The 16,226-nt window shown below is 37.4% G+C and overlaps 1 protein-coding gene across 1 annotated transcript; it reads right to left on the bottom strand.

Moving 5' to 3' along the window:
• Positions 1 to 314: 314 nt before the first annotated feature.
• On the bottom strand, positions 315 to 12,488 carry ANGPTL5 (angiopoietin like 5). Its single transcript, XM_026073788.1, has 8 exons — positions 12,343 to 12,488; positions 10,460 to 10,607; positions 9,385 to 9,488; positions 8,722 to 8,815; positions 7,676 to 7,776; positions 4,858 to 4,978; positions 3,623 to 3,808; positions 315 to 1,510 (listed from the first exon to the last, which is right to left on the bottom strand). The coding sequence occupies exons 1-8, from the start codon at positions 12,439 to 12,441 to the stop codon at positions 1,191 to 1,193; spliced, it is 1,173 nt and encodes a 390-aa protein (XP_025929573.1). The 5' UTR covers positions 12,442 to 12,488; the 3' UTR covers positions 315 to 1,190.
• Between the last annotated feature and the right edge of the window lie 3,738 nt (positions 12,489 to 16,226).

Raw genomic sequence — 16,226 nt, 5'->3', positions numbered from 1 at the left:
TCCTCCTGTAATTTTATATATCTTTGGAAAGAAGTTCTCAAACATAGTAATTCTGAGCTGATGATGATTTATGCTCGCTATGCTAATGCTTATACAAAGTCTGAGACAATGAAGAGGAAACCCACAGAGTTTTTAACACATTTAATTCCACGTTACTACAGAGTAGATCTATGGAAACTGAAGCAGAAAAGAGAAATAGCCATGTGTAACTCCTACAGAAGGGACACTGGTTTCAGAAACGCTACGGTACTGACCACATTCACATTTTTATTGATATTGCCCCATTTTTACTGAGACAAATTCAAACAATTCACACTACTTAATTTAAAATGGATTTGTATAAGTTCAATGTTTTATTCATTACTACATGAACATTCACAAACTGAATGCCAGTCAGGATGAAGAACACAAGATCAGGCCCATATTTCCAAAAATTAAAATTCCAAAGGCTATATGAAATGTTTACACATTTTCTTTGAAAACGTGTTCATTTTTAGTGAATTGTGTAAAAGACAAATCTTAATGGTGCAGCAAAAAACTGATTATAAAACATGCTGATTGTGAAACCTAAGTACAAAATAGACCATAGTTCTTGTATCTAAATGCGTACCTTGTTTAAAAATCAGGCCCTGAGAGTATACAGAACCTTACATATGTGCTGACATAAGTCAGTGCATCTTGCCTGAGAAGGAGTATAGAAAGAAGTGCTTGTTCTGGAAAATTAAGCTAAGGTGAAGAAAAGGTATTTTTCCAAAATATGACAGAAACAGCAGGTATATGACTTTAAAAAAAAAATGCTGCAATTTCTTGGCAATTCAGGTGTGCAGACAGCATAGAAAAAGCATGTTCAAAGCCAGCATTACTCCCCCTTTTTAGCACGAAAGCAAGTGATGTGTTTGTTACACTTTTTCCAATGGCTCTGAGACTGCGTAAAAAGCAGCTGAATAAAAGCTGACAAACACTCTGAGCTTCATCCTTATTCCAAAACTCTATTCTTATGTCCTTCTCACTCAAGTGGGAACACTACAAACATCTATGCTGACATTTCATAATGGAAATGAATAACTATGTTATGGAAATAGCTAATAAAGTTTTAAGACTGAACTATTTAACTGAACATGAAAGGCATTAATGTTACCCTGGTACATTATCCCACATAACTGCAAGAGATATATTTCTATTTCCATAGGTTAATTGAAATATGGATTATAGATTCTCCGAATTTTCATTGAAACTGATTTAATTTTGACTGGTTTATTGTTCATTGTCCATGTATCCCAGTGAATCCCAGTTGCAAGAAATCTACCTGTGTAGCGATGAATACCATTAAGATTCGCAAGGCCACACTGGTTGAACCACCATCCAGTTTTATCACTGAAGTTACTGCAGCTTTTTACAGGCTGTTCTTTAATAGTGCACATTGGCCTGCATCCATCATTATCAACATCAAATGTGCTGAAAGGCATTGAATTCTGATTATCTTCTTTTCTGTATCCTCTAAATGCATCACCTAAGTACAACAGATAAAACAGAATGACAATAAAAGAGTTATTTGTGCAAAAACACATTTCTTTCTTACTACATACCTTGCAAACTTTTCCTCTAAATTTATTAGGAAGCTAGATTTCTCAAAGGCTGTTCAAGACAGCACCAAATAATAAGTTGGTAATGTGTTGAAGATATAGGAAAGAAAAAGTATGGAATACTGAGAAGTATGGAAGAAGTTGAAATTTGATAAAACAAGTCCCAGAATGAGTCATGAGATAAAACTGAATTGTTAAAACACAGAGGTCAGTGATTACTGGTTCTGTTATCTTACCAAAGAAATAATGTTTCTTACAAATACAAGTAGAAAACGGCACCAGCACTTTGGCAATAGGTGAACATTCTTACATATTAGTAAACATGAAGCAAAAAATTAGAAAAGAGCAGTAAGACATGGTGTGATGGTTAACAAGAATCTTTACACATTTAGTATAGCTAATAGTATACCTATACATTCACACAGAAGGTCTGCAGCTGTAATTTAATATTCTGTTTTTCACAGAATCATTCACACAGAATAGCTGAGGTTGGAAGGGACCTCTGGAGATCATCTATTCCAACTCCCCTGCTCAAGCAGGGTCACCTAGAGCACGTTGCACAGGATCACGTCCAGGCGGGTTATGAATATCTCCAAGGATGGAGACTCCACAACCTCTCTGGGCAACCTGTTCCAGGGATCAGTAACCCTCATAGTAAAGACATTTTTCCCTATATTCAGATGGAGCTTCCTGTAAGATCCCCCCTCAGTCTTCTCTTCTCCAAGCTGAAGAGTCCCAGCTCTCTCAGTCTTTGCTCATATGAGAGATGCTCCAGTCCCTTCACATCTTAATAGCCCTTCACTGGACTCACTCCAGTAGCTCCATATCTCTCTTGTATTGGACACAGTATTCCAGGTGTGCCTCACCAAGGCTGAGTAGAGGGGGAGGATCACCTCCCTCAACCTGCTGGCAATGTTCTTCCTAATGCAGCCCAGGATACTTTCTGACTATATAAAGATATAGGCCAGGATACCATTGGCCTTCTTGGCCACAAGGGCTTGTTGTCCACCAGGACCCCCAGGTCCTTCTCTGCAGAGCTGCTTTCCAGCAGGTCAACCCCCAACCTGTCCTGGTGCATGGGGTTATTCCTCCTGAGGTGAAGGACCCTGCACTTGCCTTTGTTGAACTTCCTGAGGTTCCTCTCCGCCCACCTCTCCAGCCTGTCCAGGTCTCTCTGAATGGCAGCACAGCCCTCTGGGGTATCCACCACTCCTCCCAGTTTTGTATCGTCAGCAAACGTGCTGAGGGTGCACTCTGTGCCTTCATCCAGGTCACTGATGAAGAAGTTGAACAGGACTGGACCCAGTCCTGACCCCTGGGGGACACCGCTAGCTACAGGCCTCCAACTAGACTCTGTGCCACTGATCACAACCCTCTGAGCTCTGCCATTCAGCCAGTTCTCAATCCACCTCACTGTCCACTCATCAAGCACGCGCTTGCTGAGCTTGCCTATGAGGATGCTATGGGAGACAGTGTTTATATATCAGCCAGTAACTGTTGCATACTATAGACCTAATTTGTTCCAATCAGTTTCTTATTCTGCCCTTGGTATACCACTATCTGGGCATTTCTGAACTAAGCAAAGCAGTAACACCAAGGAGACTTCCACTGACATCAGCAAATTAGGGATGAGGTAATGAACATCTAAAGAATTGGACCATTAGATAGATATACACAAACACATACATATAATCTCATATATATTATATATATATATATATTCTCTGAACTTGATTCTATTACAATTTCTTTATTAAAGGAGTGTTTATTCAATTATTATTCCATTTAAGACCTCGAAGTAATATGATAAAGTGATTTCTGACTATATAAAGATTGACGTTGGCATAACCAATCACTACATCATTAATTGTTTACCTGCATAAGCATTCCTTATGCACATAAATACCATATAAATAGATAAAACAGATCAGAAACTATCATTTTTAAAGTTACTCTAATTAAATATTACTTTCTGAATGCTTTTTTTTCACCTTAAGAAAGGGAGTAATTATCTTTAATACTAAGAAGGTAGATCTTACCAGCATTTCCTGAATAACGCCCTAAATGGATTTTAAAAGAACATGCTTCATCCTCTATCCAAAATCCATCATATGATGCATAAGCATGCTTGTCATTTTCAGATTCCAAATCCACATAAAGACTGAAACTAGTTGCTTCTTGATTTACTATATGAAAAATCTTCCTCAGTCCAAGCCAAAATTCCCCTACAACAGAAATATTATGTATAGTCAACAAACTTCTAGAAAAAGAATTTGTAAAAGAAAATGGTTTCTTCTCGTTTTCCCACTTTACTTCCTGAACCAAGTGCAATACAACTTGTCTGACAAGCACACAATTCTTTGAAAGATTAATGAAAGTAAAGAGAAGTCTCCCTACTACATTGGTAAAATCCATGGACAGGATTCTCATATGTTCACCATCTTTTTCCCTGTGAGAATTTTAGATAATTGTCCACATGGTAACTTTCAAGTGTTCATCTTCAGTATAACATGGAAGGGTACAAAAATTGGATGTGCTCTCCATTTGACTTAACAGAGCACTCCTAAAGGCAATACTGACAAATGATTAATGTTATTGTATGAAATGCAACAAAACTCAAACCCTCTGCTCAAGAGTTGCTGCCTCTGTAAATCACACTTTTTTTCCATGAAAGGCTGCCCCATATGAACTGTGCTTGCTTGTATAGCTTAAAAGTTGTGTGCTTTCACTACAATCCCAGAGAAACTCCTGAGAAAGCAACTGTCTTTGGACTCACTGGATGAAAGGTGGCAGTGAAAAAATAATATCACAGTCATGTTGGTATTAGCTACTGAGATATTTCAATTCTGTTTATAACTTCGGATCCCCTGTGGTAAAATATCACTGATTTGTTCTGCTTGAAGAAAATATTTTGCAAGTGTGATCAAAACCAACTAAGGCTTTTTTAAATCTGAAAAAATTGGGGGCAATATAATTTCTCAATTATTTCAGAAAGAAAATATTGCAACCTTTTTCATACGTCTTGTGAGAAAGAGTCTGAGGCTGGGGCATGGCTAAGATTCCACTAGGGCAATAATCATTATTGAGAAGATCAAGCAATTGATTTGGTGAAAAAGAAACTCTAAGTATAATTAAAATACTTTTTAAGAAACAGGATATTTACCCTCTAGTCTCTATAATACTAAAAATCCCACACAATTTAATGGGAATGTAGCTCACACACGGACAGCAGAATCCTTGGGTCCAAAGCCTTTAGAATATTTAAAAGTAATACCAGATAGGTCACCAAATCCATCCAGATATTCAGACCATGTTCTCTGAAATTCAATGATTCCATCAGTTCTTTTCTGAATCACAGTCCATCCACCTCCTTGAAAATCCATGTCACACAAAACCTAAAATAGACATAGATAAGATTAGAGTATTCTTGAAGCAGCTGTAATAAAGAAAATAACATTTTAAATAAAACAAAGTGGACTATTCAGAGTTTTGCTAAGCAATATACCTTTCGAATATTTTAACAAAAAGTCCAAAGAAAATTAACTGAACTATGAAGCTGCATTATTTTCTTTTACGTTCTTGTTAGACTGTTTGAGTTGGAGATTTCCTCAACCAGTACAGAGCTGCAATGTGATGTAATACAGACTGGGAAATCTTGGCTCCTCAAATAACTCAATGTCATGGATGCTTTGAACAGCCCTTGCAGCACAAGTATCTGAATGAATGATAGAAAGGATCATGTGCCTGAAAGAACAACTGGAAGATGATGGGCTTTACTCCCAGGAGAATCACATGGTAATTTCAGTCACCCAAGGAGGGTGGAACTGGAATAAAAAGAAATACATATGATTCCAAAATGAATGCTTAGATACAAATACCTAAAACACATTAAAAACAATCCCATTGCCTTATCCACTGTCTTGACTGCATGCTTGGCTACTCCTCTCAGTGTGAGAAATATAAACAAGAGCCAACTTGGTCATAATATCCAACTCTGATCCAATATAAATCAATGGGAGTGTTGATATCTCTTGAAAGGATCAGATTTGGCTGTACGTGAAAGGTTATCAACCGGTTACTTTGATATGGCACCTAAACATACAGCAGCCAAGTAAGAATATGAGTAGGTATGTAAGAACAGTCATTGTTGTATAGTTTCTTAATCTCTTATACGCTGGAAAAGATTCAATGGTTTTCTTTCTGAAAGCCTTATAATATTTTATCAACTTTACAGCTTGCTGTATATCTCATATCATGGTATGAGGGGTGTGACTGTGCCAGGTACAATTTAAATGAAACGGGCATGAGGATGTCTCTGCTGAATATTTCTTCCCTTTCCATCTTTAGCATGCATAAAGAAGCATATTTCCAAATAATTGTTTAGTTTCTCTGACCTACTGTGAAAAATCATTGATTTACATTTACTAATCAAAAATGTATCAGAAAGTGCTCACAATTCAGTTTTCCAGAAGTGAAATTGGTTTTAACTGCCTCATGTTTGAATGCTCACACAGAAGCCCATTTGGGACTAATTTTCTGAGATGATGAGAACCTGCAGCTCTGGCTGAAACTAGATATTCTTAGAGCTCCTGGAATTCAGGTTTAAATTAGCGCAAATTAGGCATCCAAATCTGAGCTCGCTTTTGAAAACATGAGGTTTCAAACATGAAAACATGAAGACAGGATCAAATTTTCTAAATGGCTGCCTTCATTCATCTGATACCTTTATGCAAATGATTCTGAAGGCTAAAATTTTAGTTTCAGTTACATTTAAGGGGCAGCTTATTTTTTGTTGTTGAAAAGGTACTCATTGAAATAAATTATTTCATGCTGGCCTTCTTTTCTGTTTTTTTAGTTTCCTACTACAGTATTCTGCCTCTGTGTATTTTTGTTATTTAGCTAGTTTTCAAACCTTCCAAAACTCTTGGCTATCAGCTCTTTAAAATGCATTATAATTTATTGTTTGTGTATTAATGTCTTGATTCTTTTGTTCATCTACCATTTTTCTTGTACTCTTTTTATGCTTCAACACATGGAAGGATTTGCACTAAACAGTTTTCTTAAAATAACATTCTTTATGGAACGCACATCTTTTAGATATTTTTCTCTGAGAACTTTTTGGCATTGCCTTTTCAGTTCTGTGTAACATCTATCAGACAAGAAGTGAGATGCTCTTATGCAGAAGTTTCTTCTCATTATTTATTTTTACTCTATGGTTTTAATCAAATTATTATGACTTTTCCTTTTGTTTCTTGTTCTCCTTAAGGAACCTTTCCACTCATACAACTGATTCCCAGTTCTTTAGACACTGGCAGTAACTTTAAATGTAGAAAAGTGTCAAAAATACTTTTGAAGTGAAAGGAACCTTATCATTTCAGATATATCTGCTAAAAGCTACAAGTGGACCAAGAAATCACTTTTCTCACAGAGATTAGTCAGACTGTCTCTCAGTAAAAGTAATTTGTATGAGGTATGAATATTTCCTCAACAGGACCCCCTCTATCAGAAACAAGCTCCTCAATCCAGAAGAAATTCTGAAACAAATGCATTTTGTGCTATGGTTCAGCTGCAGGTGAGACAGCATTTTCTTCACACTATTAATATGATTGTTCTGTAAATGCTTGTGTCGGTCTTTGCCTCTCCTTTACCTTGAAGGAAGTTACTGATGAGTTACAGATCTTTTCCCCAAGCTCCCTATATTGTGCAAACAGTATGACAGAGTCCTCTGTTGGGGGACTGCAAAACCGAGCTCTTTTTTCTTTTCAAGTCCTAACGTACTTCTGAAGCCTTTTCATAACAAGTTCAAGCTCTTTTTTGTAGTATTTTGTATGGTTCCAATTGGCTGGGGATAAAGGAATTCATCCTTTGTTATATATAAAGAAAAACTATAAAGTTAGTTAATTTCTACAAATTTCTTGGCAGAAACTGGGAAAGTCTTCAAAATTATAATAAAAGCAGATGTATTTGGATGACAATACACTTCTTATTCATCTGTGGAGAAATAGTCAAAGAAAATACTTTAGATCTGTTAAATATACTATAATGCATATTCTCAAGCAAATTTTTACTATTATGTGAGATAAATTTATTACCTCAAAAGGATAATTTGATCCTTCTGGATGGATAATGTACAGACCACTTGGAGTTTTTGAAACGGAACCTATGGTATCTTTAATATCAGTGCAATCCAATCCTAGAGAACAAAGTATTTGATGAAGTTTGTTAGCAAAATATTTGGAAAAAAAGCAAATACAGGTTAAGCACAGAGAGGATGCATTTTATTGGGAATGCATGAATGATCTCAAACTGCATTTTGTTGTCACAAAAATTTTAAAATCATATTTTATCGTGAATTTGCCTTATAAATGAAAATTCTCTCAACTCCATTAAGCTCAGAAAGAAGCATAAATAGGAATTAGTATAGAGAAAGTTCTCTGATCTTAACTGACACTATAGAACATAAAGATTGTATATCTGGGTCTTATTTTATAGATCTTATTCTTATTTGGGTAACACTCTTACTGAGTAAAGACATTTAATCTGGAAAAGGATGATTGCTTCTTGCAAATACTTGTATTTAAAGTTGTAAAAGCCTTTACATCATTTGTATATATAAAAAACCCTTTGCTTCCAAGTGTTAAGTCAGATCCCTGTTAAACATATTCAAGCAAGCAGTTTCTAATGCCAATAGGGCTGCTTAGAGGTAACATTTCCTTTATTTGAGATGGACACTGCAAAGATTAACTGAAAGGTAGTTCAGCATACAGGTGGCTTCCATCCCATTTGAAGAAGGATTTTGCAAATGCTGACTACACTTTATTTTATTACAAAAGAAAGTAGTATTTAGAAACATCAGACCACTTATGAACTGATGATCATACTAAGTATTTTGTATAAAAATCAACAGGTTGCTAAATAGGATGCCTAGAATTTTCAGTCTGCAAGTGTTTTAAAGTACTGTTTTCGATGAGATTTTTAAACAGTTTACAAATTTTCCAAAGTTTATGCATGCATACTAACACATAATAAATGCTGTAAATGTTGTCATTGCATACCTTTGCTTTTAAGTATTCTTTGCCAAGATACTCACAAAGATAAAAAGCAAAAATAATCAAGACTAAATGGGGAGAAAAATTACCATGAGATTGAACTGCTTTGTAAGGTAGTGGATCTAAATGCTTTCTTAGAACTTCTGCATTCAAAAGAAGTAGTCTGTTCATGAGTTCATTCACCTGCAAGTTCAAATAAAAAATCTTTAAATAGATTGCAATGAGAAATTTTGAATTCTAAAGATTTTCTCTTTGACTCCTAGATAAATATAATCTGAAGTTCATTTTTGTGATGTGTTAGTGAGTCACAACTTTAATATATGAATGGGTCTGAGTTTTTATTTTTGCATGCATCATTTTTAGGCACAATCCAATTTAATTCAAGAAAAGTCCTTCAGTTTGAGTAAGGCTTTTTATCTCTACTGAGCGAGTGCATGGTGTTTGTAAAACACATCAAATTTAATGGTAATATAATGCATGTCATTTGCACAAATAGAACAGGATTACACACAGCAAACAATGTGGAGGAATGGGCTGCCACTTGTCTTACTGTCATGTGTGCCACTAAATTATGTACCAGGTGGTCCTAATCACTCCTTGTAGAAATCACGCTCATACCCTACCTAAAGTACAAAGGACAGTACTAGGGACCCTAATTCTACTGTTTCAATAACACTATAAATGCTTAATTTTCTCCAGTTAGACAATAACTGTAGTGCTAAATAAATTCATATGATAAATAAAAAATGTACCTGATTAGAAAGGTAATCCAAAGAAGACTGTTGATCATCCATCATGTTTCTTATCATTTTTTTTGTACTTCTTGCATATTCAACAAGAGAGTTCTGCAAATTTCCTTTAACAGAAATATGTTCATCCACTTTGTTAACATAAATTTAGAAGCATTCTTTACTGAATAAGTGGCATGCTTATTTATGATGTCTAAGAGAATACTAAAGGTGTTTAATTTCAAGGTGCCTAAAAGTGAGACCTAAGTAGTACAAAGACCACAGATTAAATCCAAAGATGCTCAGAACCTCAGACTCACTGGTTGCAGTGAAGACATGATGATTCTTCTGAAGATTYGCCTCTACAAAGGAGAATTTCATCTTATCCTTGGGCTACTTTGAAAACACGTTAATAGATACTATAGAAATACAAATGCAAATGGTAAAGGATAGATACATTAGGTCTCCTGTCATCCTACATTTCAATCATTTGCTTTGCTACTTATGGTCCTGGATTTTGCCCTGATACTAAAAATACAAAAAGTAAGCTTGACAGGTAATTAATAATACATATTAAAAGTTATATGGGAAGACAAGACTTTTGACAAAATATCCTGAGGCTGTTTACATCAATTGCTGGGTAGGTTGTCAAGGCAGTGAACAGAGAATACCAACACATCTTCTATACAGGCATCTATAAAAGGCTGGCTGAAGTATAGATTTCCTCCCACTTAATTTCAAGCATCTAACTATGATGCCTAAATGAGGGGCAGACACCCTATTCTTCCTCTCCAATGGAGAGAGCTACAGACATTCAGAGGACAACACAGACTTAGGTGGGCTGAGCTGCTGCTTGGATTTGCCTCCAGTGATTATAAAGAGAGACTAGCATGATTACACTTTACCTTTGGCACCTCAGCTGCCTACACTGCACCCTTCTTTTGACCAATACTCAGCCTGAGCAGCTGGGTCAAAGGCTGTCACATGTGCTCAGGAAGATTAAAAAGTAAATTAGCACAGCATAGCGTAGCATAGCAAAGGATTACATAGCACGGCATTGCATAGCTTGTCGTTGAGAGTATTCTTTATGAATACATACTGCACATGTAATGTTTTTCCCCTCGTAAAATTTTAGCTTGAACATCACATGGTACAAGGCATTGTTCTTTTTGTTTTGAAATATCTGCCGATTTATTTTTCTCTTCTGCCTTGAGTGGTTCTTCCACAGCTCCAACATTCCTTGTGCCCTGTTGTACCAAACAATGGAGGGGGAAATAAATTGATCATAAAACATAAATAAAATTGCTCAGTCTGCCAAAATGAACCAGATTACTCCATGGATCTTCCTTCAAAACCTTTTTTATTAAAAAAAAAAAAAAACTTTATCAAGCAATAATTGACAGAGCTAAGATTACGCAGCTGCAGGACTGAGTCCTGTTAGAYGTCTTCTCCTTAGCCATAACTCACAAGGGTATGTCAGAGGTAAAGAGTAACCTCTGTAAGTTTTGAAAATACTACCAACATTTCTGGTAAAGTATTCTACCTCTGAGCACTGTAAACTGGAGGCCTGAAATGCAAATACTGGTGTTTAGGAAGCTCACATTTTAGGTATCACCATACTCAACAGACATCTCAAATGCTAACAAAGTTATTTTCACTGGAAAGGAGCAGGCTTTTGCATTTACTTCATATTATCAAAAGAGTTCCCCTGGAAATATTTGCACCTGTTTTTAATCTGCGCACATAAGCCCTCCCAAGCAGACTTGCAGACAAACCGAACATTTAAAAAATACCTTAAACGCTTTTGTAGAGGAAAGAATAAAGACACATTATTCACAGGGATACTATCACATGAAAGGGTAATAATAAAAACAGTGGTATAAGTAGTTTCAAACTACTACACCTCTTAATGTTGTTTTAAAATAATATTTGCATATTTTAATATCTTTTTCTTCCACAATGCCATGTGACAAACCTGTGTAAGAAATAAGGGAATGTCTCTGACTCATCACATAAACAAATGCTAAAAGTAATTCCTGAAATATGTGTCATCGTAGAAAACATTACAAAACATATTTTCATTTGAGTCTTTTTTAATTACATAATCTCAGCAAGGCACTGTACACTGTTCGCATACAGTATTTTCAGATGTAAACAGGACCCCCGAAAACAAAGATTTTCATGAAAAAGAAAAATTATTTAGACTTGATTGTATCTTTAACATACTTGTTCTCATTTCCTGCTTCAGCTTTCTCTTTCTGGTATTGGCACTACACTGGCACAGCACTGAACAGTTCTTTCCTGATCTTTGCTTTTAAAAAGTGAAAGTAAAAAATATAGAGAAATGTTAACAAGGAGATTTTACAAAAAATTGTCTTAATTATTAATTTAGTTGCATCTTGTTTCTCAAATAAATGCTAGAGAAATTAAAGAGTATGTTTCTCTAAGTCTGAAATAAGCACAAAATACAGGAAGAAAATTTCTGTAAGAGTAATAAATAAATCATTTGAAACTTATAAATAGATCACTTGAAATTAAGTTTTGTTCCAGGGCTTTATCACAGCCACTCACCAGATGTTCAATTAAATACTGTCAAGCAAATATTTTAAATCAATATTTATTTTTGAAAGAGCAGATATGAAACAGATAATTAAATCTGAACTTAGCAATACAAGTAAAAACTGTGACACTGCCAAAGACAACAGAGCTGCTCTGTCTTTACACAGATGCAAGTGAGATAAAAATATGGCCTAACAACTGATCTGTGAATAAAGGACATTAAGACAAAAATATTCTGCTCCTTATATACTGAATTGCTACAATTTCAGTGCAGCTTCTTCTATCCGAAAATACCTGATTCTTCTATATTTTCACATCTATCCTGAATAAAGCAACCTACATTTTAAAAACACCTGTCACTGTTCTGAGAAACTATTCAGTTACATTCCTTATCTTAGCTAACAATATAACTGAAAATCTTACCTTAGATGAACAAGGTTTGACATAACTTATCAGAGTCTCTCCCCAGCCGAACAAAAAAACACTGAGACAAATAAATGAAGTAACCCTAAGGTGGATCATCTTTTACTTGAAGAAATGCAAACAGGGCTTTGACGGGTTTTGAATTTCTGTGGAAAGAAGTGCACGCTGAAGTCCTGAGCTAACGATTGGGGAATGTGAGCAGCACAGAGAGCAGCCAACACATCACTCCTGTAATGCCTCCGCTTAATAAAACACATTCCACTTACACAGTAGATTTTACATACTGCATTGCTTTTAACCTGAAAGAAATTACTGCTTATTATCTTTATATGATTCATCAAGCATATAAATATTTTTATTGTGATAAGACTGTGGCAGATCTTGTTATATGCTATTTTTGTGCATTGGTATATATATATTTGTATTGAGTCTGGGCTAGTCTGTGCTAGTTGAAAGAAAAAAGTATTAATCAATGTTTTCATCTTTGTACAAAGGTTTTTATAATGAAAATGAAGCTGTTTACATTGGTCTGGTGGTAGTGCACTAGATCCAGCTGTGGGGGCAATTTCAGGATATGCCCCAAGAGAAAATTCCAAATAGAAAACTAAAAAATATTTCTTTAAAATAATACTTTGTGTTATGTTGAAAATTGTTTACAAATGGGACAATAAAATCAGCAGTATCTTGGTATCACTGGCAGCACATCTTCAAGGACAGAGGTATTGAGTGGGACAATCATTCAAATAAAATGAATTTTACCTCTGAAAAAATGGCAGAGTACAAGAGAACATTCTGAAAAGGAAGAAAATTAAACATATAGTCCACAATCCTGAATTAAAAATATGTACTGGGCACTTACAGCTCTCTCTTAAAAAATTGGATCTGATATTCCTCCAGTCTGATCAATCAAAAGCAAAATATTTTGAAAGTTCATAGAAGTCCAACAGATTTTCAACTACTCACACACATTTGAGAATTTGTGTGTGATTTGCTTGTCTAATGGATAACCAGAATACACTATTCAATATCACCTTACACTTATACCATTAGACAGTATTCTAAATTTGTCTTGATACTGGGGTTCATCTCTATTCCTGTCTGAAGTCAGAATACTCAGGAAATAGCCTTTACTACAATGAGATTTGAAAGCAGATGGGAGAGGAGAGTTAATCCAGTTTTAAATCCAGATTTTAATCCATTTTTTTAATCTAATGTTTTCTTTGGAAATGAATATCAAAAAGGTATGGAGCACCAGCACCTGGCTTCTTCCTGAGAGGAGCACATTCTGCTGCCTGTGAAATTACTAACAGCTTTGGTTCTTCGATATCTCACAAAATCAAATTTTTAATTTGTTCTAAAGTACTTCATAGCATGTTATATTTTTCCAAAATAAGAAGCACCAGAATGTAACTAGTGCATCAATTGATGCTCTCATAAAAAGATGCAGGCTATGATCCAAAAGTACACTCTCTGACAGGGAGGTAAGAAAGTAAAAAGATTTTCATATATGACATTAAGGGGGAAATAACAGGTTTTTTTCTTCTTTCCATATCCAGAAATAAGAACAGGAGCCAAATGTTAGGAAGGAGCACTAAAAAAGGTTGAACTTTCACTGAACTCCTTACGCCTCCTCACCCCATGCAGTGGCCTTCAGTTAACCTGAAGCTTGGAGGAAAGTAAGATATGAGGTAAAGCACTACAGCAGATTAATCCCCCCTGGAACAAAAAGGAAAGAAAATGTGTTTCTGCAGCAGCACTAGCTATGCTCCAGCCTCTACTTAAGATTTGTAATCAAGTCAAAATCTATCTCACAAAGATTTAGGAACTGATCTTTATCCTTTACTGGAATATCAGTCTCTAGCCCACATAAAAATTTATGAAGCTTATTTGAAGTCAGAGTGGGACCTTCCATTTTGTAACTACATGAGATCAGGCTGCTTCCTGTCCTAGAATAATCATACAGTTATGGAATATATGGTCCTCAGCTAGTCACCTTCTCATCCCACAAACTGAAAGATGCAAGATCATTCACCAGGAAGAGACAGTTAACAAACCGAAAAGAGAGTTATGAAGAAGTAAAAAAAGGAAAAGAAAAAAAAATACCAGAAGATATGTAAAGACTATTTTTAATCCTAAATTTCAGAAGGTTCTAAGGTGAAAGTGGGAGTTGTGCTGGACAAGATCAAAATTTCCAATTCTGCCAGGCTCAAGATGACTATGAACTTGAATCTTCCTAGGTGTGACATAGGCTCAAATTCCACTGTAGTTTCGCAGTTGCCCTACAGTGCTGCCTGGGTGGATCGGGTCTTGATACTGATAAAGCCTTCTACTGCATCCTAAATGAGGCAGTGGAAAGTGGGATTTAAAAAGTTTATGTAGCTCAAGAAGAACGTGAAAAGTACCACCTGGAGGAAATAAAGCAGCAACTAGTCTTCTACCTGTGACACTGAAAAGTGAATTCAGATTGGGTGGAGAGGAGAATTTGGGGCTGGTATTCTGAACTAGAAATGAAAGACTTTCAGTTCAGGGTTTTCTTCTCAACTATGAAACTGGGATGTTAATATAAATATTAAGTATGTTTGGTAATCTGAGCCTCAGTGGTCTTGACTGTAAAATGGTAATAGTAACACCTGCCTCACATGCTGTGTTACATATATTTGTTGGAGGGCTGTAATAAAAGTGTTTTGCAAATGTAGAATACTATTTTTACTCTCCTAGTCAAAGACATAGAACAGCTGCACACTGAAAAAGACAAGAATTAGTTTAGACTCAAATACAACAGCCAAGAAACGTCTCGCCAGGAAATCACCAAGGCATTTAGCCTTGTGCTGACAACTCATCCCAGGCATGGCAATAACCCAGGACAACACACCCTGCTTTGCCTGAAAAAAAATGCTGTTTTTCACTTTCAGAACAAATTACACTTTTTTACATTGCATAAGTTAACTGATTTTCACATACATATTTTACTTTTTTTATTGCTATTTCTGCAACATTAAAAAAAAATCTTTACCTTGTTAATTCCAAGTCACAGTCTTAATTAACAAATTTAAGACGCATCCATACACAGCTCTGCAAACCCACAAACGGCAACGGGACGAGGAGGGGGTTTCACTTGTCCTGCAAAACTACTTAGAGATGTGTTTATTACAATACCAGTTTAAAAAAAGAAAATTCTTTTATTTGTAAACGGAGCACAGGATGGGAAGGCCAGAGAGACATGGCGGTGCCTCGGCGCGTTGCGGGCAGGCCGCCGCAGGAGGCCCGATGCGCGAGCGGCCCTGAGGTGCTGGGGGCGCTGGGGCACCCCAGCACCGCCGGGCCGGGCCGGAACACGCCAACACACCCCAGTCCACGCCTCCGAGCAGCCCCTCCGAGGCCTGCTCCCTCCCGCGAGAAGAAGCCATGCTCAGCTCCACCCGCTATGCCCTTCACGCCTGCTTCTAAGCCTAATAAAGGCAGTGCCGGTCAAACCGCCCCTCAGCACCTCCCCCACCCCGCCCGGCCACTCCCGCCCGGCGGAGGCTCCGCCCCCGCCGCCCAGGCCACGCCCCCGCCCAGGCCTCGCCCCCGCCCGTTGCGAAGGAGCGGCGTCCCTGGTTGCCGAGATGGCGGCGCGGGCGGGTGGCGCTGAGAGCCAGTTCCGTGCTCGGCCCTGACCGCGGCGCGCACTGCCAGGGGGCGGCCCCGGCCCCGGCCCCGGCCCCGGCTCCGGCTCCGGCTCCGGCTCCGCGACGCTGAATGGAGCCCGGCGGGAAGGGCCGACACCTCCCCGGCGGCCGCCGGGACTTGGCGGCTCGCGGTGGGGCCTCCGCGTATCCTTCCGCGCATGCGGCCGGGGCCGGGGCCGGCGGGGCAGGCCGGGCAGGCCTGAGGGCGGCTGG

The sequence above is a fragment of the Apteryx rowi genome, unplaced genomic scaffold (genome assembly GCF_003343035.1).
Source record: "Apteryx rowi isolate R43461 unplaced genomic scaffold, aptRow1 scaffold_378, whole genome shotgun sequence".
Taxonomy (NCBI): Eukaryota; Metazoa; Chordata; class Aves; order Apterygiformes; family Apterygidae; genus Apteryx; species Apteryx rowi.
The sequence above is the reverse complement of the archived record's forward strand: the minus strand, read 5'-3'. Positions and strand labels throughout refer to the sequence as shown.